The 27,710-nt window shown below is 39.6% G+C and overlaps 2 protein-coding genes across 4 annotated transcripts in view; one reads left to right on the top strand and one right to left on the bottom strand.

Moving 5' to 3' along the window:
* LOC126378341 (uncharacterized) overlaps positions 1 to 25,966 on the bottom strand; it is a 134,820-nt gene extending 108,854 nt beyond the window's left edge. For both annotated transcript variants that reach the window (XM_050026600.1, XM_050026601.1), the window contains exon 1: positions 25,948 to 25,966. The gene's annotated coding sequence lies outside the window, so the exon portion shown is untranslated. The remainder of the gene's footprint in view (positions 1 to 25,947) is intronic.
* On the top strand, positions 13,447 to 27,489 carry LOC126378474 (homeobox protein unplugged-like). 2 transcript variants are annotated; one of them, XM_050026864.1, is made up of 5 exons: positions 13,447 to 13,576; positions 13,778 to 14,028; positions 23,545 to 23,732; positions 26,058 to 26,268; positions 27,103 to 27,489. In XM_050026864.1, the coding sequence occupies exons 2-5, from the start codon at positions 13,824 to 13,826 to the stop codon at positions 27,330 to 27,332; spliced, it is 834 nt and encodes a 277-aa protein (XP_049882821.1). In that variant the 5' UTR covers positions 13,447 to 13,576; positions 13,778 to 13,823; the 3' UTR covers positions 27,333 to 27,489. The 2 variants fall into 2 exon arrangements, with proteins under 2 accessions (XP_049882821.1, XP_049882820.1); XM_050026863.1 differs by having other exon boundaries at positions 13,480 to 14,028.
* Positions 27,490 to 27,710: the final 221 nt, after the last annotated feature.

Below are 27,710 nucleotides of genomic sequence, written 5' to 3'. Positions count from 1 at the left end.
AAACTATGCAAAAATCAGCGGCGAATGGGTCGGCTGCTAGCTTTCTATTTGACGTGACTTGTTGTGGATTTGCCGCAGATGGCATTAACTACTTGGCCGGACAAATGGGGAGCGCTGAAGGCTTTCACCCGGATGGCTGCTAGCACATCCCGGACACCTCATCCAAAATGTTCATTCCTACCTTTTTCGGACAACCAGGTGATTCAAGCCTGCAATGTCCTTAACAAACAAAGATTCCAACAAACAAAGATATTTTGTTTTGGTTTTCCTCGAAGGGCAAGGCAAAGGGAACTATGCCCATACAGCCATGTCTTATGTATTTTTTTCTTGACGATGGTTAATGAAATGATGAAAGGTGATGACGAGGAATGATGGAACCTAAGCTCCCAACCTCGGAGCGAACTCCTACTCCGAACCCCAAACGAATTAATTCAAAAGTCCGCTTAAACTTTCGAGTTATAAAGCGGCTTGTAGGCACAAAGCGAAAAAAATTAGGTAAGTACCTACACTTTGTTTATTGAATATTCTGATATAATAACACTATCGCGAATGTTTTCAAACTAACTTAATGCGATCATTAACCACAAAACACCACTTCGTATTATTTATTTAGATTATTTAATGAAGAAAGCAACCGTCCCGTTCCCGCCAAAAAGTCTGTAAGCTGAGACTATGGAATTCCATTTGCTTCAATCCTGACACACTTCTCTATTCACTTTGATTATTTTTTTTTCTTTTTCATGTGTCATGTCTAGATGACTATTAACTCCATGTTAACAAAACAGTGTACCAACATTAAATTAATTAATATATACTTACGACGTTATTTGTTTCCAAAGATAATGAGCAGCTATGACAATCGAAATCGATAATTATGAATTGATAACTCTTTAATGTACTACTTACCTAGGTATATTTGTTTAATCAAATTGGACGGGAAATTCTACTATTAATTACCTGCTCATTTTCAAATGTCGTAGTCCTGTGGTACAGTCATGAGCAATATAATGTACCCACTTTAGGACTCTGTCGCACTAACATATTTGACATTTAGTGAGACTTACAGTTCAATTTGTCAAAAAAGTTAATGTGACATGGTATCAAATTGTATACATATTAATGCTCGTGACCGTACAAAGGCTTGTTTCTCAAACGAGGAGTGTCGGTTCGAACCCCGGTACTGGACTTGCACCAATGAGTTATTAATTTATCTCAAGTGCAGTTTTCACTAACACAGTTGTCTCGACCATTACAGACGGCGATACGGCTCACCTATCACATTGGTCTAACAGAAAGCTCGGTGAGGTGTGGGTGCTTAGTTCATCTTGCGATGGATGTAGCTCTGTCTACCCTAATTGGGCTTTCTTATGTTATGTAATTATGAAATATACATACTTATAAATAAAAAATAGATTATACGTATAAATGCTGTGTTATAAAGATTGATTTCTGATTACTTGTGACTCTACCCAACCCATTACAAATTACAAGCCTCCATGGTCCAATGGTTGAGCGTTCTGCTCACGATCCGGAGGACCCAGGTTCGAATCCCGGTAGGGACAAATCAATCTTTCACTTTGTGATCCCTAGTTTGGTTAGGACATTGCAGGCTGATCACCTGATTGTCCAGTAAGATGATCCGTGCTTCAGAAGGCAACGTTAAGCGCCCGTTGGTTCCGGTTACTATTTACTGATGTAAGTACGTAGTCGTTACATGAGTCACGTCAGGGGCATTTGGCGGCTCAATAACCCTGACACCAGGGTTGATGAGGTTGGTAATACACCTCACAACCCACAGGATAGATGAAGAAGATTACTAGTTACGGACGCGACATTATGCATGTGCGTATTTAAAGTAATTTTGCCTTCAGCGAACCCCATTTGTCCGGCCAAGAAGAAAATACATTATGATAAGGATAAGTCACCCTAAAGACTTATCTTTTAGAATCTCTCCTAGCTAACAAGCAGACAAAAGTGTCGCATTAGCGACTAGCGTTCCGTTCTACGCAATAAATAATGTCAAAATTAATTATACTATTAGAGAAGACCAACGTAAAATGGACCGTAGTGGTTTTGTATACAGGCTGTTCACATTTTGTGCTTATCTCACCGGGCCTGTCGGGAAAACCGACAGAGGAATTTTGTTGGACTATTACATTATTAAGACTTCGTATCAAAAGTTAAAAAAAAGTTGTTCCAGTGTGGTTGAGGGCTGGGTTCACAACTCGAAGGTCCGAGGTTCGAAGCCCGGTGGGGACATAATCATCACAAAAATCACTTTGTGAATTTGTGAAGCAATATATCTAAAAAGCAATATTACAATTTGACATTTGCGCATATACAAACAAATGTCAAAAGCAATAATATATTGCTTTTTAATATTTATATTGCTTTGATACGGTTTTTGTAGTAACCTGGGGGGTTACCAGGTCTCTTGTCAATCAACTGGAGGGGATATCAAGCACTCCACCACGCTGCTCCACTGCGTTTTGGTGGAGGTATTTGGAATGGTAGCCATCCCGTTCGCCAAAACACCACTCTGTATAAACTCCATCTTACCGACATGAAAGAAGACAATTTAAGGGGGGCTCTATAAACCACGGTTCTCTAAATGGGATGTCATTTCGCGGCATCACACCGGAAGCCACGCCCCTTCCGGTTGCGGCGGATGTCGGTTTGTGCGCTTCAGATGGTACCGTTTCGATGTGATAAATTAATTTGTTGAGTAAGTTAGTAGTTTATTCATTATACTAATGATTAATTTGATACTGAATAGTACTATAAGTAGTTGTTTTTTTTTTTACATGACTTATAGTAGATTTGCCTTTGAACAGCCCCGTGGTCTAGTGGTTAGAGCGTTAGGCTCACGATCTGGACGTCCGGGTTCGAATCCCGGTGGGGACATTTCACAAAAATCACTTTGTGATCCCTAGTTTGGTTAGAACATTACAGACTGACCACCTGATTGCCCAAAAAGTAAGATGATCCGTGCTTCGGAAGGCACGTTAAGCCGTTGCTCCCGGTTTCTACTCACTGATGTAAGTAAGTAGTCGTTACATGAGCCATGTCAGGGGCCTTTGGCCGCTCAATAATAACCCTGACAGCAGGGTTGATGAGGTTGGTAATTCACCTCACAACCCACACGATAGAAGAAGAACGTGTAAACGCAAAAGACAGACTGAACAGGGACATTTATGACTAAAGTAAGACCCAGAGGGGGTGAGGTCGACGCCCGTTACGAATTGGCGCGGCGGGGTGGGGGGGGGGGATTAAGTTACCGTTCTATACGTAGTTATTCTTTATTCTATGACAGTGTTCTAAATACAAATCGGCATCAGTTACAACCCTACAAAATTCAAAACATCCCCTCGGGACGAAACTAAGTGCCGTGACGGGCGCTTATAAATATAAATCAACTTATAAGTTTGTTTGTGTGACAATTGTGATGTTTATGGCTTACCCCTCAGTTATTATATTTTAGTTCACCGCCTGCGACTTTCGCTATCTCACTAAGGATGTTAGCAGACCAATCGATCGACGGCATCGATCAACGTCGATCGAATTTGATCGACTGGATATAGTTCGACTAACCTGGGAAGTTACAAAGGCCACATCAAAGTCATCACCATCATCACCAGCCCATTAACGTCCCCACTGCTGGAGCACGGGCCTTCCCTATGGATGGATAGGGAGATCGGGCCTTAAACCACCACGCGGGCCCAGTGCGGATTAGTGGTTATTAACGACTACTAATGCAGCCGGGACCAACAGCTTAACGTGCCTTCCGAAGCACGGAGTTTGAGATTAAAACTTTTTTTTTTGTGGTCACCCATCCTATGACCGGCCTTTAGGAAAGTTGCTTAACTTTAACAATCGCAGACCGAGCGCGTTAACCGCTGCGCCACCGAGCTCCTCAAAGTCATGCTGTCCTGTCACATCAAAGTAATTGGGTAGTTTCCTAGGTTGAAGATAAATGATAAAAGTCTGATTACTTACTAGGTAAATAAAGACAGATCTGAAACTGACAAAAATGTTCTCTTTTTTATATTCAACTTCTTTTTGAATTTTAATCATGAACAACGCAATAATAAGTGCGACATTTTGCTACATTTTTCTATGACAAATTCCATAGTAATTTTGTTTTGACGTTTAGTAAAAAGTAACTGATTTGACTAATAGTTGGAAATTAGCCTACTTATTGGCTAGTCGGCCAAAATAGTAATGGTCCCATCTCTAGTAGCTATTGACGATTTGTTGAGTGATATGGGCTCCTAATTAAAAGTTATTTGTATCTAATTATTTAAGAATTTTAATAAGCTTGTTACTAAAATAAACTAATTAAGTACTTAAACAGATCTCTTTTTCGGGAATGTTCCCAAAGTGGGAATGTTCCCGTTGTAAAAACTCTTTTTTTTCTCTCTTTGGCTAAAAAATCTCTTTAATAGTAAGGACACTGACTGCTTTTCTTTTTCAAACTGTTCTTTTTTGTACTCTGGTCTTATCTGCCAAAAGGTTAGGGGTCTATGAAACCAGGCCAAAAAATTCCAAAAAAAAACCAACAGGTTAGGTAATAAAACTCCTTTTACATAAGTTTTGCGCGTTTTTACTGTCGAGAACGTTCACAAATTGGGAACATGCCCTAGAAGTCAATCACCACTTTAAGTTATACGTAATAAAATTAAGAGTGTTGAGATACGCGCTTAAAATATCATTATACTTACATTACATAAACATAAGATCGTGAATCCAAGGCCCCAATATCACTTAAATAAGTTAAAAATGAAAATGTAATTGTTTGCTAATCAATTTTCTGGATTGTATTTCTAAATTAGCATTTTTATAATTTACTTTTGATCCAGTCATCTACCCAATTTTATGGGTATATTTTTCTATTTTTTATTTCCCGCCCTTTTTCTTTTCGTCTGTCAAAATTGTCACTCAATTTGACATTAGTAAACGCGCGAATTCGACGACCGTTCAGAATGCATCTAAATATTTATTTGAATTTTTAAAGCATTAGTTGCAAAAGAGACTTTATTGTGATATTGCGAAAAGAGATTGTGAATGAAGAGATATCTTCTACTCGATCTATGATAGTGATGTGCCATAGTAAGTATTGTATGTAGCTGTTAGAAGATAGAAATATTTTTTTTTATTTGAATTAGGAATTAGGTTCAATATTAAATACTTTTTTTCGTCAATAACGGTCGAGCCGACTGTGTTAGTAAAAAAATTATGGCACTTCCATATTATGAGAAGCAAGCCGACGCGACGACGCACAGGACTTAAAATCTACATAGGTATATTAAATTAGGATTAAGTAAGTATGTCGTTTCCCACTCGCTGTTGTTCACCGCGTAAGTAGTTTATCTTAGAACAAGATAGAACTTTTCATTTTTTAAAGTATCTATTTATTTACTGCGTGATTCTTGTTTTTATAGCACTTACCCGAGCTTAGGGAAACTCACAAAGAGAAAATTTTAAATCGAAAAATAATTAAAAAAAGAAATCTGACTCGGAGGGGTCAGAATTCTTTTTTTCGATTTAAAATTTTCTCTTTACTGTGTTTATTTTTAAGATGCAGGTGTAAAAATCCTACCGGGTTAGAAGAAGAAAGCCTAGGCGTACATACCGCGATCAGAACCAGGATGTTTTAAAGTTACAAGAAAGGCCATGTCAAGAGTATGCACCGTCAATGAAGACTTTGATCAGAGTGGAAAAAGCTAAAGTGTTATACTTCAGCTTTTAGCTGAAACAAAAGTACCTACCTACTTAACGAAAGTAACAAATATATTTGCAACTTAAAAACACGAACATTCGCATCCCTAGTACCTATTCGTCACAGCTCTATCCATCGGTCACGCATTTTGAACACACTCGAGTAGTGACGACATGACAGCGTTCCATATTTGAATGGGGTGTCACGGCTGGAATTTCGAACGATGATTTTAAAAGTAAAAAGCTTTGTGACAGTTTGACTTGTTTATTGTTTTTGTTTTATGCCAGTGCTACTTAAATAGTACTTAATTTTAATATTTATAGATAGACATAACACGCGTCTGGTAGATCTTATTGAGGGTGGGCAGAGGTACAAGTTTAAGTACAGGATATACTTAATTTGCATCCACATTTGATGCAGTAGTTCTTAGATCGATATAATTATTCTTCTTATGTCTTATGGGTGGTGAGATCAATGACCTTATCAATGCTCGTGTCAGGGTTACTATTGAGCCGTTAATAACTGAGGTACATAGTTACCGGGACCGACTGCCTAACGACTCTTCTGTAGCATAGATAATCGGGTGATTAGCCTGCAATATCCTAAGTACCTATTCCTCCTCCTACTTATTCATAAAGTGCTCATTTATGAGTTGTCCCATAATCTTTTGAATTTAAGTGCAATTTCACTTAACACAGTTGGCTCGACCATTATAGACGGCGATACGGCTCACCTATCACGTTGGTCTAACAGAAAGCTCTGTGAGGTGTGGGTACTTAGTTCATCTTGCGATGGATGTACCTCTGACTAGTCCATTCGGGAATAAAGTCGTGAGCTAGTATTATGGACTACCTAAATTTGTATAATTAAGTAGGTTCGCAGGCACCTAATATCTCTTAACTCTTCTCTTAGTAGAAGTCAACGTAGAGTACAAAATGTAGAGCCTAAATTTGGAAGTGTTTAGTTTTTGGAGAAAAATGAAATTCACTGCATTTTTTCATGTAAGTAAGCAATAGGTGTAATGTTCTTTTTCCGTTACAAAAAAAAAAAACAAAAATAATGCAAAGGGATGTTTCAATAATCCAGTGACTTTAAAAACTAAAATAAAATATCAAGTAAGTATTCGTGAAGAAAGCTAGCGGTTAAAATCAAGTGTTGCTCTATGGTTGAAATACACCCTCCTTTCAACACGGACACGACGAAACGAAACGTAAGCGATAATGAAATGAAAATTAAGAAAAAAACATTCTCATTTCAAACTTTGAACGTTATTAACTCGACCAATCACGGAGCCGCTCTCTGATTGCTGGGCGTGACATGTCTCATTACTTACGGTGCAACCTGAGGGTGCAACTCTTCAGCGCGCAACGCGAGAAATGTAGCTATCTCTTTCTTACTTGCCAATTTGAGGGGTCAAAGAAAGGGATGGGCGATATTTGATTATGAAAACACAATTTGGACGGATCGTTGCGCGTTCAGAGCGTGTTTTATTTAATTTGATGGCAGTTATGAATAAGTTTATTCTATTATGGCGGATTTATAGAGGGTGTGCTAATGGCGGAAGATATTCAAATTAATGGCTCGAAATTATATTTGCGTTTTGTTGGGTTTGTCGTTTAATTCGAGCTAAGGTCATTATCTTCACCATAAAGTGAGAACCATGTAAGAAACTTTTTTTAAATTTTCTTCAACAAAACTTTCATTTGTGTAACAATGAGAGACTTTCCAGCCTATATTCTTCAAAAACAATATAGATGGCGCTGTACAGATTTAAAATGATACCTAATTAGGTAATTACCTATTTTCTTATAGCTCGGAGTCCAAAAGTAGTTTTACAAAATGATAATGAAATGGCAGACAGAGGCATATAAAAACGTGTTGCTTGATAGGTACCTATTTGGTTCAGATAGGTTGTACGTGTAGAATTTTGCATAAGTACGGTCACGAGCAATAATATGTATACACTTTGGTACCATGTCACATTAACTTTTTTGACAAATTGAACTGTAAGTATCACTAAATGTCAAATATGATAGTGCGACAGGGTTCCAAAGTGGGTACATGGTATTGCTCATGACATTCCGAACCTAGCCAAGCCCGCTTAAATCTTTGGCGGCGGAAGTGTTCTCCCACCCCTTTTATCGCACCATCGGAGGGTCCCCCGCCTGTAAGTAATCTATCGTGGCCCACATGGAAGTCTTTAAATAGGCTCCGGACACAGGTTGGCCGCTGCAAGGATAATCTCTGCAGGTGGGGATACCTGGTTGATGGTTGCGATATTGCGAGTGTGGAGTATCACCACAAACTATGGCTCACCTTTTGTGCTGTCCTAAGTGCCCTAACACCTGCACTATTAAAGACCTGTACGAAGCCACTGACAATGCCGTAAGCGTGGCCAATTATTGGTCAGCAAAAATTTAGCTTCGATCGCCATCGACTCGCAAAGAAGAAGAAGCTCATGACTACCTATATTGCTTCTCTTTATTTAGATCAGAATAATAATAGGTGTCTTGTGCCTGAAGATAAAAGATGCATGTCTGTTATCCATGAAATTAGAAGGTTAAACGTAGGCACCTCTATACAGCGCCATCTATAATTTTTCTGGGGAACTAAGCCTTAAAATCCCTCAATGGAACATAGTCGTGCGCTTATTAGATAAAAGGCCACATTGAAGCAATTCATATAAAAATATATTTTTTGGATCAATTGCTTCAATCTGGCCTTTTTAGCGTCCCGGGGAGGTTAAAAATTTATCTAATAATGCAATTTAACATTTGCGCATAATAAAATTAGGTAAGTGAGCTATGCAAACAAATATCAAATAGCATTATTGCTTTTATAGATGTTTTTTTATTGCTTTCTTCTTCTTCTATCGTGTGGGTTGTGAGGTGGATTACCAGCCTCATCAACCCTGGTGTCAGGGTTATTATTGAGCCGCCAACGGCCCCTGACATGGCTCATGTAACAATTACTCACTTACCAGTAACTAGTAAGTAGTAACCGGGACCAACGGCTTAACGTGCCTTCCGAAGCACGGAGCATCTTACTTTGGGACAGTCAGGTGATCAGCCTGTAATGTCCTAACCAAACTAGGGATCACAAAGTGATTTTTGTGATATGTCCCCACCGGGATTCGAACCCGGGACCTCCGGATTGTGAGCCCAACGCTCAACCATTGGACCACAGAGGCCGTTATTGTTTATTGCTTTGATGTGGCCTTTTTGATCCCCCTGGTCGCTCTAAGCCCGTAGTTTGTAGTCGGCCACAGGCTGTATGTGTAAAAGCCAATACCAAAGCATATTAGTCTTCAAATTTAAACATTCCATTCGCGCGGCCCATTTGAGACGCTAATACAGTTCACAGGTGGGAATATAATACGAGACACGATTGAAAATGAACTTGGAGCCGTTAAAAAGACATTCCATTCGAAAGAGAATTCAAAGAATTTACGGTACAGTCATGAGCAATATAACGTACCCACTTTAGGACTCTGTCGCACTAACATATTTGACATTTAGTGAGACTTACAGTTCAATTTGTCAAAAAAGTTAATGTGACATGACCAAAGTGTACATACATATCGCTCGAGACCGTACTTATAAAATTCGTCGAGTAGTGAGGATAAAAACTGATTATTTCTCCCGTCAGGTGTCGCTACTGTTGAGTGTTCTTAAATTTCCGCACACTATTTGAGTAAACAAACATAATTGTTTTGGTTATAATTTTAACACTATTACCCTTTGCGTAGCGTTTAACTGCAAAATCATAGTGTTAAGTAAGTATATTTTATTCCCTAAAGATCGGAAAGAAGAAAACTTAGAAAAACATTCATCATCATCAGCCCATTAACGTCCCCACTGCTGGGGCACGAGCCTACCCTATGGATGGATAATCGGGCCTTAAACCATTACGCGGGCCCAGTGCGGATTGGTGGTTATTAACCTCTCATCTGCCGAGATACCAGACACAATAGATTTTACATTGTGTCTGGTCGAGATCCGCGTTCCGGCAGATGAGAGGTTAACGACTACTAATACAGCCGGGACCAACGGCTTAACGTGCCTTCCGAAGCGCGGAGGAGCTCGAGATGAAAACTTTTTTTTTGTGGTCACCCATCCTATGACCGGCCTCTGCGAAAGTTGCTTTACTTCAACAATCGCAGACCGAGCGCGTTTACCGCTGCGCCACCGGCCTCCCCACTCGGCCTCCTTTTCTTTTTCGTAACTCATCCTTCAGACGGGATACACTCCACGTTGCTCCACAATTTGTAGCGATTTATCACGAACTTTAGCTGGACAGTATGGAGAGCTGTCAAGATTTAGGAACACTCAACAGTTCTGCCTAATATCGACTGCTACATCACTATGTTAATGAACGTCACAACACTGGCTGGTATAGGTACTTTGATAAATTTAAATCGTACCGCGCATTTAAATATTGTAAAATGTTATCTAGGTATATCATCACTAATTTAAGAGCCACGCTCTTGTCAGTGTAGCGTCCTCCATACTACCTTACAGGGAAAACTAGAGCAGTGGATTCCTCCTGCCTTCCGCCCGCAGTACTCTGTCTGACGCGAGTGGGATGGCGCCCAGAGTAGTCTATTTAAAAGCCGTACTAGGACTCCTGTCCTCCGCCTATGAATAGTACTGACAGTTACTGCTGCCCTCTGTCAGTTTCCAGGTTACAGTCCCTGTGATTCGCCTCTTCTGGCGTGATGGCTTCCATTTCCGCCTCTGCAACCGTTAAAATCTTCACCCGTATCCCTTGGCAAGGATTGTACGTTATACTCTGTATGTCTGGGGCCCTATCCGAACTCAGTCACCATCTTACTTCGCTCTACTGAAGTAAGAGCTATCTATACAAACTGGTCGTTCTGGTTAATAGTAGGTATAGGTATCCTATTTTCACACCTAACCAAACTTAAACTAAACCATACAATAAGGAATCGTGAAGGGAAAACCAGCCCAATACAGGTTAGGTCACATACCTACCTCCGAAAATGCGTTTCTCGGGAATATCAGTGTCGGAGGTATGTGGGCTGATTTCCCTTCCGGTTGAAAGGTCAGACAGGCATTAGGCAGTCGCTTCTGTAAAAAACCGGACCTGTCAAATCTTCAGGGTAAGCGGAGCATGTGAAAAACGGGATGATGCTAAGGAGATGATGATGACTTTCATTCATTCTCTCTACACCCTGGATACTCCATACACTCCTTAGCAGTTTCTGGCCATCGTGAAATAGGTCATTTTCTGAAAAAAAAAAACGTTTCAACCACTAAAGCATAACACCATAGAATAAATATTTATCAACGAAATATGGAGCCAGGTCAATAATACATCACGGTCTCTGATGGCCACCAGCAATTTAACTTGGGGGGGGGGGGGGGGTGATGGGGGGAGGTGGGGCAAATTGCTCGCTAATGACGACTCTCTCTGCCAAGTGGATGGGGCGCGTTTGGATGGGATAGTTTACTTGCTTTGTTAAGTATTCATTGGACCCCCAGGAAGTCATGGAGCTTTCTCCCAAAAAGACGTTGGATCTATTCGAACGGATCGGTCTAGAGGAGGATATTTAAATGTAGGGATTTAAGGTCACAATAGATCTGTCAAGGTCGCAGTGACCTCGCGGGCTGCATTCGGTCCGGCCCTCACATCTTTCAAATAATAATAATAAGTATTCATTATAAACTCTTTTACACAATAATTAACATTCAATTTTCACTCGCTTCTCGCATAAGCCTCATTTAGGCTTTTAGATAACCATCTTATACTGTGTAAATAAATATTTTGTAAGTCTTTTGAACAAAAAACAAATAATGACAAAAAAACTGAAATAGGTACAAAAGGTGGACTTATCTCTAAAAGGTTTAAATGTAGAAAAAAAATATATCTTTTTTTTAGATTTAGCCACTTACCCACTGTTGGGCACAAGCCTCCACTCAATCAACCGGAGGGGGTATGGAGCATACTCCACCACGCTACACCACTGCGGGTTAGTGTAGGTGTTTTTGCGGCTAATAGCCGGGACTAACGGCTTAACGTGCCATCCGAAACATGGAATCATCTTATTTTTTCCGACAATCTGGTGATTCAAGCCTGTAAAGCGCTTACCAACCAAAAGACAGTCTCACAAAGTGATTACGACAATGTCCCCATCTGGAATCCGACGCGTCTTAGGTCTTATTCATTACATTATTTTCGAATAATTATGTAAGTACCCGAGGAATTACAAAATACATACATAAACTCACGCCTATTTCCGACCGGGGTAAGCAGAGATTGTGGAATTCCATTTGCTTCGATCCTGACACACTTCTTTCGCTTCCTCCACATTCATCTATCGTTTCATAGACCCATGCCGGTTCAGAGTAGATCGTAAGTACTAAACCTAAGGACATCTCCAATTTTCGTCAATGTAGGTCCTTCCAGGAGGAGCTCGGTGGCGCAGCGGTTAACGCGCTCGGCCTGCGATTGTTGAAGTAAAGCAACTTTCGCAAAGGCCGGTCATAGGATGGGTGACCACAAAAAAAAAAGTTTTCATCTCGAGCTCCTCCGTGCTTCGGAAGGCACGTTAAGCCGTTGGTCCCGGCTGCATTAGCAGTCGTTAATAACCATCAATCCGCACTGGGCCCGTGATGGTTTAAGGCCCGATCTCCCTATCCATCCATAGGGAAGGCCCGTGCCCCAGCAGTGGGGACGTTAATGGGCTGATGATGATGATGTCCTTCCAGATCTTCCTCTGCCAGCCCTACCACCAACCTTCGCTGTATATACTTACTGCTTTCGTAATCCTATTATCCTTCATCCGCTCTACGTGTCCAAACCAACTATCATCATCATCAATTTAAGAGCCACGCTCTTGTCGGTGTAGCATTTTCCATTCCAGTGTATCAAAGGCCAATTCCTTGACTTCCCTATAAGACACGACGTTAACCTTTTCTTTAATCTGTTCCATGTAAGCTCTTCTTGGTCTTCCCCTAACCAACCAACCAACCAAGCAACCAACCAACCCAACCAACCAATAAACCAACTACGCAATGAGAAAATAGGTGATTTTCACGTTAAATCTATACAACGCCATCTATATATCCTTATTGAGGTATTTGGCATATTAATTGATATCGGTATAATGCCTTTAAATTCGGGATGTAAAATCAAACGTCCCTAAATCGGTTCCGCACTAAACGGGGCATAAAGCAACGAATTTGTACAAAGCGCTGACACCGACAAAACATTCTGATCACCACCAATTACCACTGTGTACCCCGTAAATACACTTACCATCGTCTCTTTCCAGCACAGGGTAAAACTCTACAGTTGTCTCTTTCCAACACGTTTTGACAAAGAGTTCTTATCTCGACTCCTGACTGGCAAAAGGCTTTGTTGCCAGAATTGAGGTAGACAAACATCAGCTTTAAATATTGAGTAGAGAAGTTCAAATTACATTGGTAGGCTTTGTAGAGTTTGCTAGGATTAAGGAAGATCAGAAATGGCTTCTAAAATGTTCTTAATAGAGTTGGTTTTAAAGGATTAAGTCTTAATACATAATTCGTTAAGGATTACGTAACGAGATAATGATAGAGGTATTACAGCCGTGGTAATAAAGTTTACATTCGCTTACCGCCCGGGGCTATTAATAAAATAAAATTACTGACTACTCCCCTATGTGGGCGGGGCGTGAACCGAATATCGTTTAAGTTTCGTAGCGATGTCGCGCCGGACGGACGCGCGCTGTTACTCCCGATTTAAAAAATAAGCAATATTTTTAGCCTGTTACAAATTCGCGCCCGAACTACTTTTATTATTTTTAAAATAAAAAAAAATAAAATGCATGTTTTGTGCTAGTGTTTTATAAAAGTGATATTTTAAAATTCATATTCATAAAGACTGTTTGTAAACAAAGCAATAAAAGGACTTAATTACAAAAATGGATTCCGAAATCGTGGAAACGCAAACGAAAAAGCCGAAGCCATTTTCAATAGAATCTTTAATAGGGAGTGATAAAAACAGAAAATCACCGGAGATAGACATAGAGAACAACATTTCGGAACATTCTAGAACGTCAGAAGAAGAAGATGGAGAGAGATTGGACGGATTAAACCGGATGAGATATTATTTTAACGCGCCATTTCTACAACAAAATGGCGTATCATTTCCTTTTCTTCTGGGTTATCCAGAGCCGTGGTTGTCGAGGGTTTTAGGGTCGAATCCGCCGGCGTCCACGCAGGAGAAAGAAGATGACAAGAGAGAGAGTCCAGTGAGTGTTGGGAGTGAAATAGAGAGTGACGGCGGAGAGGACAATACGCAAGGTTTGTATCATTTTGTATTTACCGATGAGGATATTTTTCTCAGCCTAAGCCAAGTTGAAACTGATAGGATAAAAAAAGATAGAAAGGCGAGAAGTACCTAACCGCTGCAATGAAAAAAACAACGTAAATTCAACTCAAACTCAAAAACATCTTTATTCTTTTGGTAACATACCTAGTTACATTTTGAATCAATTTTTTACATAATTACCTATATTTTTTGTCGAACGTCTCATCCGCCTAAAACTACTGCAGCTTCTCACAACCTGTATAGCCGGGGAAAAGTAGCTGCAAGAAAAATCTCGGCACAGGACCCTAGACGTTCTTACAAAGGGTAGTTTCCTAGGTCAAAGATAAACTATGAAATTCTAATTACTTACTCGTAATAAAGACAGATCTAAATGTGACAAAAAACGCTTTATTTTTTTTCTATTTTAACATAATACGTATAAGTATATGAATTTCAACAAAGAAAAATGTAATACTGAGGAGCTCGGTGGCGCAGCAGTAAACGCGCTCGGTCTGCGATTGTTGAAGTTAAGCAACTTTCGCAAAGGCCGGTCATAGGATGGGTGACCATAAAAAAAAAAGTTTTCATCTCGAGCTCCTCCGTGCTTCGGAAGGCACGTTAAGCCGTTGGTCCCGGCTGCATTAGCAGTCGTTAATAACCATCAATCCGCACTGCGCCCGCGTGGTGGTTTAAGGCCCGATCTCCCTATCCATCCATAGGGAAGGCCCGTGTCCCAGCAGTGGGGACGTTAATGGGCTGATGGTGATGGTATTGATACTTGGCCGGACAAATCGGAGCGTTGAAGGCTCTCACCCGGCCAGGAAAGCTAGTTGATGTCTTTAGTTTGAATTAATTATGCTTATCGCAATCGGCCCACTAGGGTAGATTAATTGGGTCGTGTACTAGGTTCGAGATAAATTATGAAATTCTGATTACTAAATAAAGACAGATCTAAAACTAACGGAAAACATTTTCTTTTTCTACATAAACAGCCTATATACGTCCCACTGCTGGGCACAGGCCTCCCCTCAATCAATCGGAGGGTGTATGGAGCATACTCCACCACGCTGCTCCACTGCGGGTTGGTGGAGGTGTTTTTACGGCTAATAGCCGGGACCAACGGCTTAACGTGCCCTCCGAAGCACGGAATCATCTTACTTTTTCGGACAATCAGGTGATTCAAGCCTGAAAAGTCCTTACCAAACAAAGGACAGTCTCACAAAGTGATTTCGACAATGTCCCCATCGGGAATCGAACCCCGACCTCCAGATCATGAGCCTAACGCTCTAACCACTAGACCACGGAGGCTGTTTTCTTTTTTCTATTTTACTTATTTATGAATTTTAGTCAAGAAAAACGTAATAATAAGTCCGATATTTTATCACTTTTTCTACGACGTCAGTGTGCTTTTTCATACAAGGTCCATAGTCATTTCGTGTTTTAAAAAAATAAACAATACAATACAATACAAATACACTTTATTGCACCAAAATAAAAAGAAATAATTACAAAAAGTCTCTTAACTAAGTACATGGCAAATGGCGGCCTTATCGCATAAAGCGATTTCTTCCAGACAACCATAAGGTGAGGATATAGTTTAAAAAAAATTGAAAGATTTCGGGTACAATCTATACATACAACTTAACAATATATACATGCAAATAAATATATAACATACAAATATAATATACGTATAGTACCTAACCTATATACATAACCTAGCATATATACCTACTTATATAAATAGTACACACAAAATACCTAATAATAAGCAACTCAAGAGATTCAGAAAATAAAGTGATTTGACTAGTTGGTAACTACCCTATTATTTAAAAACAGTCCTCTCAGCCGTTGGATTGAAATTGATCGAAAAAAATGGAGGTTTTGATTAAGAATGTGATAATTCAAAAAGGCGCTTTTGTGGTTTTCACTACAAAGCGACGTTTTGGACCCATAAATCTAAAATCTCACACTTTTGACCCTCAAAATCACACACCTATTTACCCAATTAGTGCTGGCTCCTTCAAAAACGGAACACCGTCACGGCACTCGACATGTGCATCTGCACCGTGAAATTGTGTCGCATTCTAAACGAGGCACAATGCGCTGATTTTAGCGCGAAATTACTATAACAAGCTGACAGCTGTCATTTTAAACGAAAAAATTATACAAATCAAATCAATCAATTTATTTGCGAGAACACATAGAATACAAAAAAGGTGGTAAAATATTAAAATAACAATGTTGTGATGTATTCGGCCTGCATGCAGGCGTACAAATATACATAAGAAAATAAAAAATAAAGAAATGGTACATTGAAAGAAAATTATTGAAAATATACTTATTATTAAAAAATTACAAAATACCTACCTACTGAAAACGTTACTCTCTCTCTCTCTCTCTCTCTCTCTCTCTCTATTTAAGAGCTGCGCTCTTGTCGGTGGAGTAATCGCCATTCCTCTCTTCTTCCCGCCAAAACCTTCACCTCCCGATACGACACGACCTGCACCTTCTCTTTTATTTGTTTCATAATGTCAAATGAAAAAGTGCTGGAAAGAGTTGAAGAAAAGAGAACCATATTGAAGACCATAGAGAACCGGAGAGGAAATATGATTGACCACCTGATACGACAGGATTCATTTATAAAAAACATTATAGAAGGAAAAATTTAAGGGAAGAGAGGAAGGGGTAGACCTAGGATAATATTTATGAAAACGTTACTAGGGACTTAAAAATGACAAAAACAAAATGATATAATATATCACTAAAGACATTAAATTGTTTTAAGTTTACGCGGTTATTATCTTTAAAACTAAAACTTAACACAAAACATTATAATTAAAACACATAATAACGGGTTCTAACCGCGTTTAAATCAAAGATATGAGACTCCCGATATTTCGACACTGTTGCAAGTGCTATGATCACGGGATGACTGATGATGTCATGGCACTTGCAACAGTGTCGAAATATCGGGAGTCTCATATCCCTGATTTAAACGCGGTAAGAACCCGTTTTGTATGTACCTAATTACCTAATTTATTATTCTAATCATATTATTTTCTTGTTTTCGCAAAATCGCGTAGGTACCCCATTAAAATTTCAACGGCAACAGGGTTTTCGCAAAAATATTTACACAAACATTTAAAGTAATGCATTACGTGACTCAAATATATCACTGATCCCGAAACGGTTACAGATTAGTGATGTAGCGATACATATCAATTTTGTATGAAAATTCATAGGTACACACATACATACAGAGTGTAAGTGACATCGTAACAAAAACTCTGAGGTATTTTTCAGACCATGATTCTGAGTTGAAATCAAGTGGATTTTCCTGATCGACGGAAAATTCCACTTGCTAATATTAACTCAGAATCATTGCCTGAAGCATCCCCCTCAGTATTCGTTGCGATGACACTAACACCCTGTATACTCACGCCTATTTCCCACTGGGGTAAGCAGAGGCAGAGGCTATGGAATTCCATTTGCTTCGATCCTGACATCTTATGCATTCTACATTTATCAATCGTTTCTTCACTCCACCGCCGCCGCGTGAGCATTGTCGTAAGTAAAACTTCCGGTGTCGAAAAATTACTACTATAACCCAATTGTCTAGTTGCCTAGGTCAATCAATTATGAAACATCGATTACTATATAAAGACAGGGGGGTTAAAATGGCCACATCGAAGCAATTCATCTAAGAAAGCAATATTGCTATTTGACATTTGTTTGCATTGCACACTTACTTTTATATGCGCAGATGTCAAATTGCAACATTGCTTTCTTAGATGAATTGCGTCGATGTGGCAATTTTAACCCTCCAGATCTAAATGTGACAAAAAATGTTTCTTTTTCCTATTTATGTAACTTGTTTATGAATTCTAATAAAGAAAAATTTAAAAATACCTAACTGCGACATTTTGTCACGTTTTTCTATGACGTCTCAGTCTGCTTTTTCATAAATTTCCATAGTAGTTTCGTGTTTTGACGTTTAGTAAAAAGTAACTGATTTGACTAGTTGGAAACTAGCATATTACATCTATCACAAGATGAACTAAGCACCCACATCTCACCGAGCTTTCTGTTAGACCAACGTGATAGGTGAGCCGTATCGCCGTCTGTAATGGTCGAGACAACTGTGTTAGTGAAAACTGCACTTAAGATAAATTAACTCATTGGTGCAAGTTCGGTACCGGGTATCGAACCGGCGCGCTCCTTGATTAAGCAAACCGGTATACCAAAGGATTACAGTGACTATTTATAAATTCAAATTCAAATTCAAAAATATCTTTATTCAGTTGGTAACAAAGTTACACTTTGAATCGTCAATTTTTACATAACGAACGTCTCATCCACCTAAAACTACTGCAGCTTCTCACAACCTGTATAGCCGGGGAAAAGAAGCTGCAAGAAAAACCAAGGCAAATAAAGATACATTGGTGCTAATTCCTGTAAACACCATCTAATTTTATTTTAAGTTATATCTGTCAATTTCTTATCCCCCGAAAAGGAAAGGGACGGGTAATCGACAAGCATAAAATTTATGGAACACACGTTAATTTTAAACACAAATCTAAAACAACCGTCTGAAAATTTTGCATTGGATAATAACCCGACAGAATTAAGTTGACCACACGTCTAACGGTTTGCATACCAGCGAGATACATTTTTCATTCACCCGGGTTTTTCATTCATTTACTCATCATCATGACCAGCCCATTAACGTCCCCACTGCTGGGGCACGGGCCTTCCCTATGGATGCATAGGGAGATTCATTTACTCATTTTGTCTAAAATTAAGAGCTGTGAATTATCCGCCCCTTTCCTTTTCGGCGGATAAAAAAATGACAGGTATAACTTAAAGTAAAATTAGGAGGTGTCTGCAGGAATCGGGGCCGTTATGTACGCAGACCAAGTCGCGGGCGATCTGTAGTACATTAATAAATCGGTATAATAAAGAAAACATTTATTCCAATGCATTTGGTTTCCAAACGATTTAACACCTAAACCGATCGCATGCGTTCTAAATCTAAATTCAAATATAATTTCGAATTCCGAACGCATTCATCGGCGGGGACTTTGTGTCTACCAACTTATCGTTTGCCGTCGTGTAAATAAAATCCTTAAATAAAGTGACACTTTTGCAGTTGAAATAAAGGTTAGGAAGGATTAGTTGAAGTTTAGAAGTGGTAAATGTAATGTGGTAAGGTTTCCCGCGTCGATAACTGTCAATCGTCGGCGAAACGTTCATAATGTACGAATTATATTTTATTTGCGAATCTCGTATTTATGTTTCTTTACAAGGAAATAGAATTGCATTTTCAAATGTGTACGTGTTGTGAACTGTTTTTTAAATGAAGAACTTTCCATGCTACGTTCAATAATAAAAATAGGAACGTTACCTTCGTTTAACCTTCTAATATCATGGATGACAGACAGATGCATCTTTTATCTTTGTTTTTGGGTATCTCATGATGAACCTTGATATTACACCCAGATGCTGATGACGAGGAGCTCGATGGCGCAGCGGTAAACGCGCTCGGTCTGCGATTGTTGAAGTTACGCAACTTTCGCAAAGGCCGGTCATAGGATGGATGACCACAAAAAAAAAAATTCATCTCGAGCTCCTCCGTGCTTCGAAAGGCACGTTAAGCCGGCTGCATTAGCAGTCTTTAATAACCATCAATCCGCACTGGGCCCGCGTGATGGTTAAGGCCCGATCTCCCTATCCATCCATAGGGAAGGCCCGTGCCCCAGCAGTGGGGACGTTAATGGGCTGATGATGATTACACCCAGATGCTTATTTAGACTTAGGTAGCAACATAATTCTATACAAATTACAAAATCTGATCCATATATCAATCAACATTTACTTTTGTATAGGTAAGTCTTTGGCATAACATTGTATTTTTTAATAATTATGTACTAGAGTAATGAGAAAATACGTTTTTATCCCGTTGGAGTTATACAGCGCCATCTATTCTTTTTTGGGAACATCGCCTGGGAAGGCCATCATAAGGTTAAATCTCCTGTTTATTCTGGGTAAAAAGATAAATTAAGAATGCAACGGTGCTAATTCCTGTAAACACCATCTAATTTTATTTTAAGTTATATCTGTCATTTTCTTATCCGACGAAAAGGAAAGGGACGGGTAATCGACAAGCATAAAATTTATGGATCACATCTAAATTTTAGGCAGAAACTTAAAAAGCCCTCCCACAATTTGATAGTGGCAAATAACCCGACAGAATTAAGTTAACTGCACACGTCAAACGGGTTACATACGAGGTTATTCATTCATTTTAAAATTAACAGTTGTCAATCATCTGTCCCTTTCCTTTTCGGCGGATAAGAAAATAACAGGTAGTTATTTATTTAATGGTATAACTTAAAATAAAATTAGGATTTGTCTGCAGAAATCGGAGCCAATGCTTTTCCAATTTATCTAAGGTCAAAAAAGTCCTGCGGTCAATAGAGGGTTGTTTTATAGAATGACAGCCGACGGACAACGGAGAGAAGACATCGTAACGAATACTGAGTTGAATGATTCAGACCACGATTTTGAGTTGTTAATATTAAGGCCCTGCGCAGACGACAGACTATCCGTGACGCACTTTTTAGTCTGTGAAAATATAACCTATGCAATTATATGCAGTAACGCGCCGGACTTTTTGCGCGTCGTGTGCGTTACTGCATATAAGGCCCTGCGCAGACGACAGACTATCCGTGACGCACTTTTTAGTCTGTGAAAATATAACCTATGCAATTATATGCAGTAACGCACACGACGCGCAAAAAGTCCGGCGCGTTACTGCATATAATTGCATAGGTTATATTTTCACAGACTAAAAAGTGCGTCACGGATAGTCTGTCGTCTGCGCAGGGCCTAAGTGGCATTTTCCGTCTAACGACTCAGAATCAGAATCATGGTCTAAATCACCCCACTAACATTCTGCGTGCCAACTAGTCAAATCGGCTACTTTTTACTAAACGTCAAAACACGAAATTACTATGGAATTTGTATGAAAACGATTACTGTGACGTCATAGAAAAACATGATAGAATGTCGCACTTATTACGTCTTTCTTGATTAAAATTCATAAATAAGTTAAATAGAAAAAAGAAAGTGTTTTTCTTTAGTTTTAGGTCTGTTTTTATTTAGTACTTAATCAGAATTTCATAATTTATCTTGAACTTAGTAATAATAATAATAATAAAAAACTTTATTTAGGTAAAATCTACGACACACATATACATTTACAACATTAAAATATACACACATAACATTACTAACATAACAACATTAACATTATTAGTACTAACATGACAACATAATATTACAACATATACTCACGCCTATATCCCAATTAGGGTAGTCAGAGACCCATGCTTTCTGTTAGACCAACGTCATAGGTAATCTAGAATGACAAACAGAATCGTCACGTAACTTTCGCTAATAAGGATAATAAGATTACGTATAAGTAGTTTAATTTTAATACCGATACCCGACGATAATCTACAATAATGCTGAAAGGAGCGATCTCCTTCCCATCGAATACGCAATGCAAACAAATCAAATACGCAATGCAAACAAATCCAATAGCAATATCGATTTTTTAGATGAATTGCTTTGGTGTGGCCTTTTTAACCCCCTTCTGGAGTTCTGGAGTTAGTCAGGGATCAAATCTTAGCCCTCTATTATAATTATCTTGCTTATTAACGATCTTCCGGAAATTATACAACACTTCTGTTGCTCTGCGCAGATGATATCAAGTTACTTAAGTCAATTTGATCTGTGGAACAAAGTAAGAAACCGTCAAAACAAACAGGTCGTTTGACATAACGGCGTAGGGCGGTGGGCAGTAAAAACGAGGCCACGTCAGCGGCCCGCCCTATCCCTGTCCGGTTGCCATACAGTTTAATGACCACTCGAGTTGAACCAAAAAAACGGGAGCATTTTTATCGGCAAATACTTATTTAACGTCGTCATTCTCTTCAACTTTGATGCAGTTCGCCTGGAAGAGATTGCTACCTAGCAATAAGGCCGCCTATTATTTTAATAAGTCACGTCAAAAAAAAAAGTAGATCGTACTGAAACTTTTCTAACGACATGTCCAATTTGGTCAATGTACGTCCTTCTAGGTCTTCCTCTGCCAGCCCTACCACCTTACCGCACTTGCACCAATGAGTTATTAATTTATCTTAAGTGCTTAAGTCACTAACACAGTCCTCTCGGCCATTATAGACGGGTATACAGCTCACCTATCACGTTGGTCTAACAGAAAGCTCGGTGAGATGCGGGTCGATCAACTTTTTTAAGACAGTAGTTAAACAGACACATACATACATAAACTCACGCCTATTTCCCACCGGGGTAAGCAGAGACTATAGAATTCCATTTGCTTCACAAACAGAAACAGAAACAGGACAGTGTTCAGTAGTTAAACAGAAACTTTGCAAATAGGTTATTATAAGGTTAGTGATTCTTTAGAAGATATGAATGCATGAGATTAACTGTCTGAGAACTGATATTAGGCAGCTAAATTACTCAATTGTATAAAAATATCTAATGTTTGTTTTTTTAAAGAACGTCTAGGGCCCTGTGCCGAGGTTTTTCTTGCAGCTTCTTTTCCCCGGCTATACAGGTTGTGAGAAGCTGCAGTAGTTTTTGGCGGATGAGACGTTCGTTTTGTAAAAATTGACGATTCAAAGTGTTACTATGTTACCTACTGAATGAAGATATTTTTGGATTTGAATTTACCTCAACTCCTTGGGTCTTCATCATCATCACTAATTTAAGCGCCACGCTCTTGTCGGTGTAGCATTCTCCATGCTACTTTTTTAGGGACAAATAGGGCAGTGGTTTCCCTCTTGCCTTCCGCCCCGCAGTACTCTGTCTGACGCGAAAGGGACGGCCCAGAGTAGTCTGTTTCAAAGCCGTACTAGGACTCCTGTCCTGTTCTTGGGGCTTGGGTCAAAGTGTAACTATGTTACCTACTGAATAAAGATATTTTTGAATTTGAATTTGGTGCTTAGTCCATCTTGCGATGGACGTACTTCTGACTATTCCAGGATTATAGTCGTAATTATATTGCGTGTTCATCATCATCAATTTAAGAGCCAACGCTCTTCTCGGTGTAGCATTTAAAATACTCTCCATGCTACTATTTTAGGGGAAAATAGGGCAGTGGTTTCCCTCTTGCCTTCCGCCCCAATATTACGTGTTACAGTTATGTTATTACAAACCTTATAGCTAACATAACTAAGTACTTATGAGTAATCTTCTTCTTATCGTGTGGATTGTGAGGTGGAATACCAGCCTCATCAACCCTGGTGTCAGGGTTACTACTGAGCCGCCAAAGGCCCCTGATATGACTCATATAACGACAACATACTTACATCAGTAAGTAGTAACCGGGACCAACAGCTAACGTGCCTTCGAAAGCACGGATCACCTTACTAAGTGAGTGATAAGGACATAACATAAGTTCTTTTTCTTGCCAGGAAACGACTCAGAGCCAGATCTAGAAGATTCAAGCACGGAACCGAGGGAAAGTAAAGCAAGAAGAAGAAGAACCGCATTCACTTCTGAGCAGCTTCTAGAACTAGAGAGGGAGTTTCACGCCAAGAAGTACCTTAGTCTTACGGAGAGGTCGCAGATAGCCTCCGCCCTCAAACTCAGTGAGGTCCAAGTGAGTAGCATCTTCTCTTATCGTGTGGGTTGTGAGGTGGATTACCAACCTCACCAACCCTGGTGTCAGGGTTATTATTGAGCCGCCAAAGGCCCCTACGACCATGTAACGACTACTTTCTTACATCAGTAAGTAGTAACCGGGACAATTAGCTTAACATGCCTTCCGAAGCACGGATCATCTTACTTTCGGACAATCAGGTGATCAGCCTGTAACGTCCTAACCAAACTAGGGATCACAAAGTGATTTTTGTGATTTGTCCCCACCGGGATTCGAACCCGGGCCTCCGGATCGTGAGTCCAATGCTCAACCACTGGACCACAGAGGCCGTTAGTGAGCAGCATGATATCGATTTTTGTTTTTATAGCACGTGTCGCACACAGTTGTTGTGGTGCTCTGCCTGGTGTGTAGAAGATGTTAAAGAATACAGCGACTTTGAGTTGACCACGTTTTTTTATTAAATTAATTAGGCACACACAATTTGCGTTATTACACAGTTGATCGTAGAAAAAAAAAGGAAGAAAGTATTGCTATTTTATAAATAAAAAAGTAAAAAATAATAATTTTGTTGGATGTTGCCAACAGCACGGGGCCCACAGGTGGCGGATAGTGGAACGGCCAACTGGGCTACCACGGCTTTTACCGACTGGGCTCCGTGCGCAATCGATTCCACTCCATTCCATTCTATTCTAGTCTATTCTATTCATCATCATCAGCCGTACGACGCCCACTGCTGGGCATAGGCCTCCCCCAAGGATCTCCACGACGATCGGTCCCGCGCTACCCGCATCCAACGGCTTCCCGCGACCTTTACCAGATCGTCGGTCTACCTTGTAGCGGGCCTACCCACTGAGCGTCGTCCGACACGTGGTCGCCATTCCAGAACCCTTCCGCCCCAGCGGCCATCGGTTCTCCTCGCTATGTGTCCTGCCCACTGCCACTTCAGCTTTGCAATTCTCCGAGCTATGTCGGTGACTTTAGTTCTCCTGCGGATCTCCTCATTTCTGATTCGATCCAGCAGGGAAATACCGAGCATAGCTCTCTCCATTGCCCGCTGAGCGACACCGAGCCTCCTCACGAGTCTATTCTATTACATGGGGATAAACATAGTTGGCGAGAAGTGGGTGTGAACACTATAAGTACACATCTCGTTCGTTACATAAAACTCACACCTACACTCTTGACTTCATATTATTGTTGGTTCTTTAATGATTGAATGTAGAGCGACTAAGGAATGTCGTTCAAGGCAAAACTACACTTAAGTATGTAGTATAACATTGGGGAAGGTTATAGGGTGTTAGTGACATCGTAACGAAAACTTTTGAGGGATTTAGCTCAATATTCTGAGTTTATATTATTATCAAGTAGAATTTTCCGTAGCAAAAGTATGGAATGGAAAATAATAAAAAAAAAACTTTAAAATTTTCATGAATTTTCCGACAGGAAATTCCACTTGATGTCAACTCAGAATCATGGTCTGAATCATCCTCCTCAGTATTCGTTACGATGTCATTAACACTCTGTATCAGTGTTGCCCTCTGGGTAAATTTTCACTGAACTCTGGCCTTTTTGGTGAGCTGCGGCACCCATATTTCTTTATGTTTTCCAACTAAATATTAATGTGTGTATATTTTAATGTTCTAAATATATATATATATATATATATATATATGTTTCGTAGGTTTTACCTATTCCAGCTGCATTAGTAGTCGTTAATAACCACCAATCCGCACTGGGCCCGCGTGGTGGTTTAAGGCCCGATCTCCCTATCCATCCATAGGGAAGGCCCGTGCCCCAGCAGTGGGGACGTTAATGGGCTGGTGATGAATGAGGTTTTACCTAAATAAACTTTTTTATTATTATTATTTTTTATATGTATAATACACCCACCCCTCGCTAGCTATGTTTAAGGCCCATGTAATAGGAGACGAGCCTATTGTCACCTGGCACAAACCCTGGATACCACGTGATAACAATTTTCCATGATCCAAACATGAACAAAATTATATTTTGTAGAATATGTTACAAAAATAGAAAGAAAGAAAGAAACATTTATTATTTAGGACACCACAGACACGGATTACATATATATACCTACATTATAATGACATCACATCAGAAGTCAACGCACACACGAAATATTTTCTATATAGAAACATGGAAAACGAACACAGAAACTTATACCTAAATTAAATGTGACGTCATGTCGGCTTACCCATGTGTAGTGGATGGTGTCCCGTATAAAAGGTCCTCACTCAGCTTATGCGACGCTGGTATTCTGTGAGGCCTGAAAATACAAACTTAACCAAAACCCTTTTTTCACAGGTGAAAATATGGTTCCAAAACCGCCGAGCAAAGTGGAAGCGGGTCAAAGCAGGCCTGGCATCAGGCAGCCATGGCGGCAAGAACACAACTGGCACCAAGATAGTGGTGCCAATTCCGGTGCACGTCAACAGGTTTGCCGTCAGGACCCAGCACCACCAGATGGAGAAGCAGAACCTGCAGTTCCGGCTTGACCGGAGTCAGCCGCTGCCTGGTGAGTTCCGTCAATCAATAATTCTTGTAATAGATGGATAAGAATATCTCCTTTCAATCAAAAAAAGAATTATCAAAATCGGTTCATAAACGACGAAGTTATTCCCGAACAAACATAAAATATATATATATATATATCGGTCGAATTGAGAACCTCCTCCTTTTTTTGAAGTCGGTAAAAATAAGCACAATAGGCGGAATTATGGCGGGCTTTAGCTAGAACATCACCGATTGAGAAATTGGTCGGTGTACTGCGGAACGGAAGGCGATTGGGGCAACCACCGTTTTACACGCCCTATCTATGGAGTATTGAAGGCGATTACTCCACCGACAAGAGCGCAGCTCTTTAATAAAGAGAGAGAGAAAGGCGCAATTTCTGCCGGACAACCTTAGGGTGAAAGAAGTTTGTGCGTTCGAGCGCGGGATGGTGCAATATAATAAAATGAAAAAATAAAATAAAAAAAGTATTAATAAGAAATAGAAAAATAAACATTATAAGTAATCTGCCAACATAAATACAACATAAAAAAATGTTTTCTTTAATACAATATACCGTAAATAACTGTATACAGGGTGTTAGTGACATCGAAACGAAAACTTTGAGGGATGATTGAGACCATGATTCTGAGTTGACATCAAGTGGAATTTACCGTCGCAAAATTATAGAACGGAATATAATTTAAAAAATATATATTTTTATGAATTTTCCGACAGGAAATTCCACTTGATATCAACTCAGAATCATGGTCTGAACCATAAAATACAATATAAGTACATAACCTCTTACTAAGTTTTTGTGTCAAGAAGTCTGTTAAAGTAAGATTTTTCCTTACAGGTAGCCTCATGCAGTCTCAAACATCAGCGTTTTGCTCCAAAGTCGATTCAAGACAAGAGAACCCACTTGACCGAGTATATGACACCAACATGAGATTAGCGGCCATAAGCCAGAGTTTAGGGCAAAATTTGACCCAAAATCTGGGGCAAAACTTGCCCCAAAATTTAAGTCAAAATTTGCCCCAGAATTTAGGTCCAAATCTAAGGTTTGCTAATGGAAGACATAGTTAAAGATTAAAAATAAGGATTTTACGGACCATAGTGGGATCAGAATAGTTTAGGAGTTATTATTGTATGTATTATATAAACATATAGAAAGAAAGAAAGAAAGAAACGTTAATTATAAAGGGACACCACATTACCAAATACAAAACAAATAACAAATATATAATTTAAGACACGGAGTAACACATAACTTACAATCAAAACACATAATAAAAACAACATACACGAGAAATACAAATAATTGAGTGTATGGACTGGTCAACGATGGTGGTGGTGTCCTTTATAAAAGGGCCTCACTCAGCATAAGCCGCGGCGCGAGCCACGACGCTGGTATTCTGTGGACTCTGCTAAGTGAGGCACGGAAGCCTATACAGCCTATATACG

Source organism: Pectinophora gossypiella, chromosome 26 (genome assembly GCF_024362695.1).
Source record: "Pectinophora gossypiella chromosome 26, ilPecGoss1.1, whole genome shotgun sequence".
Classification (NCBI taxonomy): domain Eukaryota; kingdom Metazoa; phylum Arthropoda; class Insecta; order Lepidoptera; family Gelechiidae; genus Pectinophora; species Pectinophora gossypiella.
This window is presented reverse-complemented; position numbering and strand designations above follow the sequence as displayed.

Bases quoted from the DNA above. Each gene is read 5' to 3' on its own strand.
- LOC126378474 (XM_050026863.1), top strand. From the start codon at position 13,647: ATGGATTCCGAAATCGTGGAAACGCAAACGAAAAAGCCGAAGCCATTT. The intron at 23,733-26,057 runs GTGAGTAGCATC...CTTTTTTCACAG, and splicing joins TCAAACTCAGTGAGGTCCAA to GTGAAAATATGGTTCCAAAA. The intron at 26,269-27,102 runs GTGAGTTCCGTC...TTTTCCTTACAG, and splicing joins CCGGAGTCAGCCGCTGCCTG to GTAGCCTCATGCAGTCTCAA.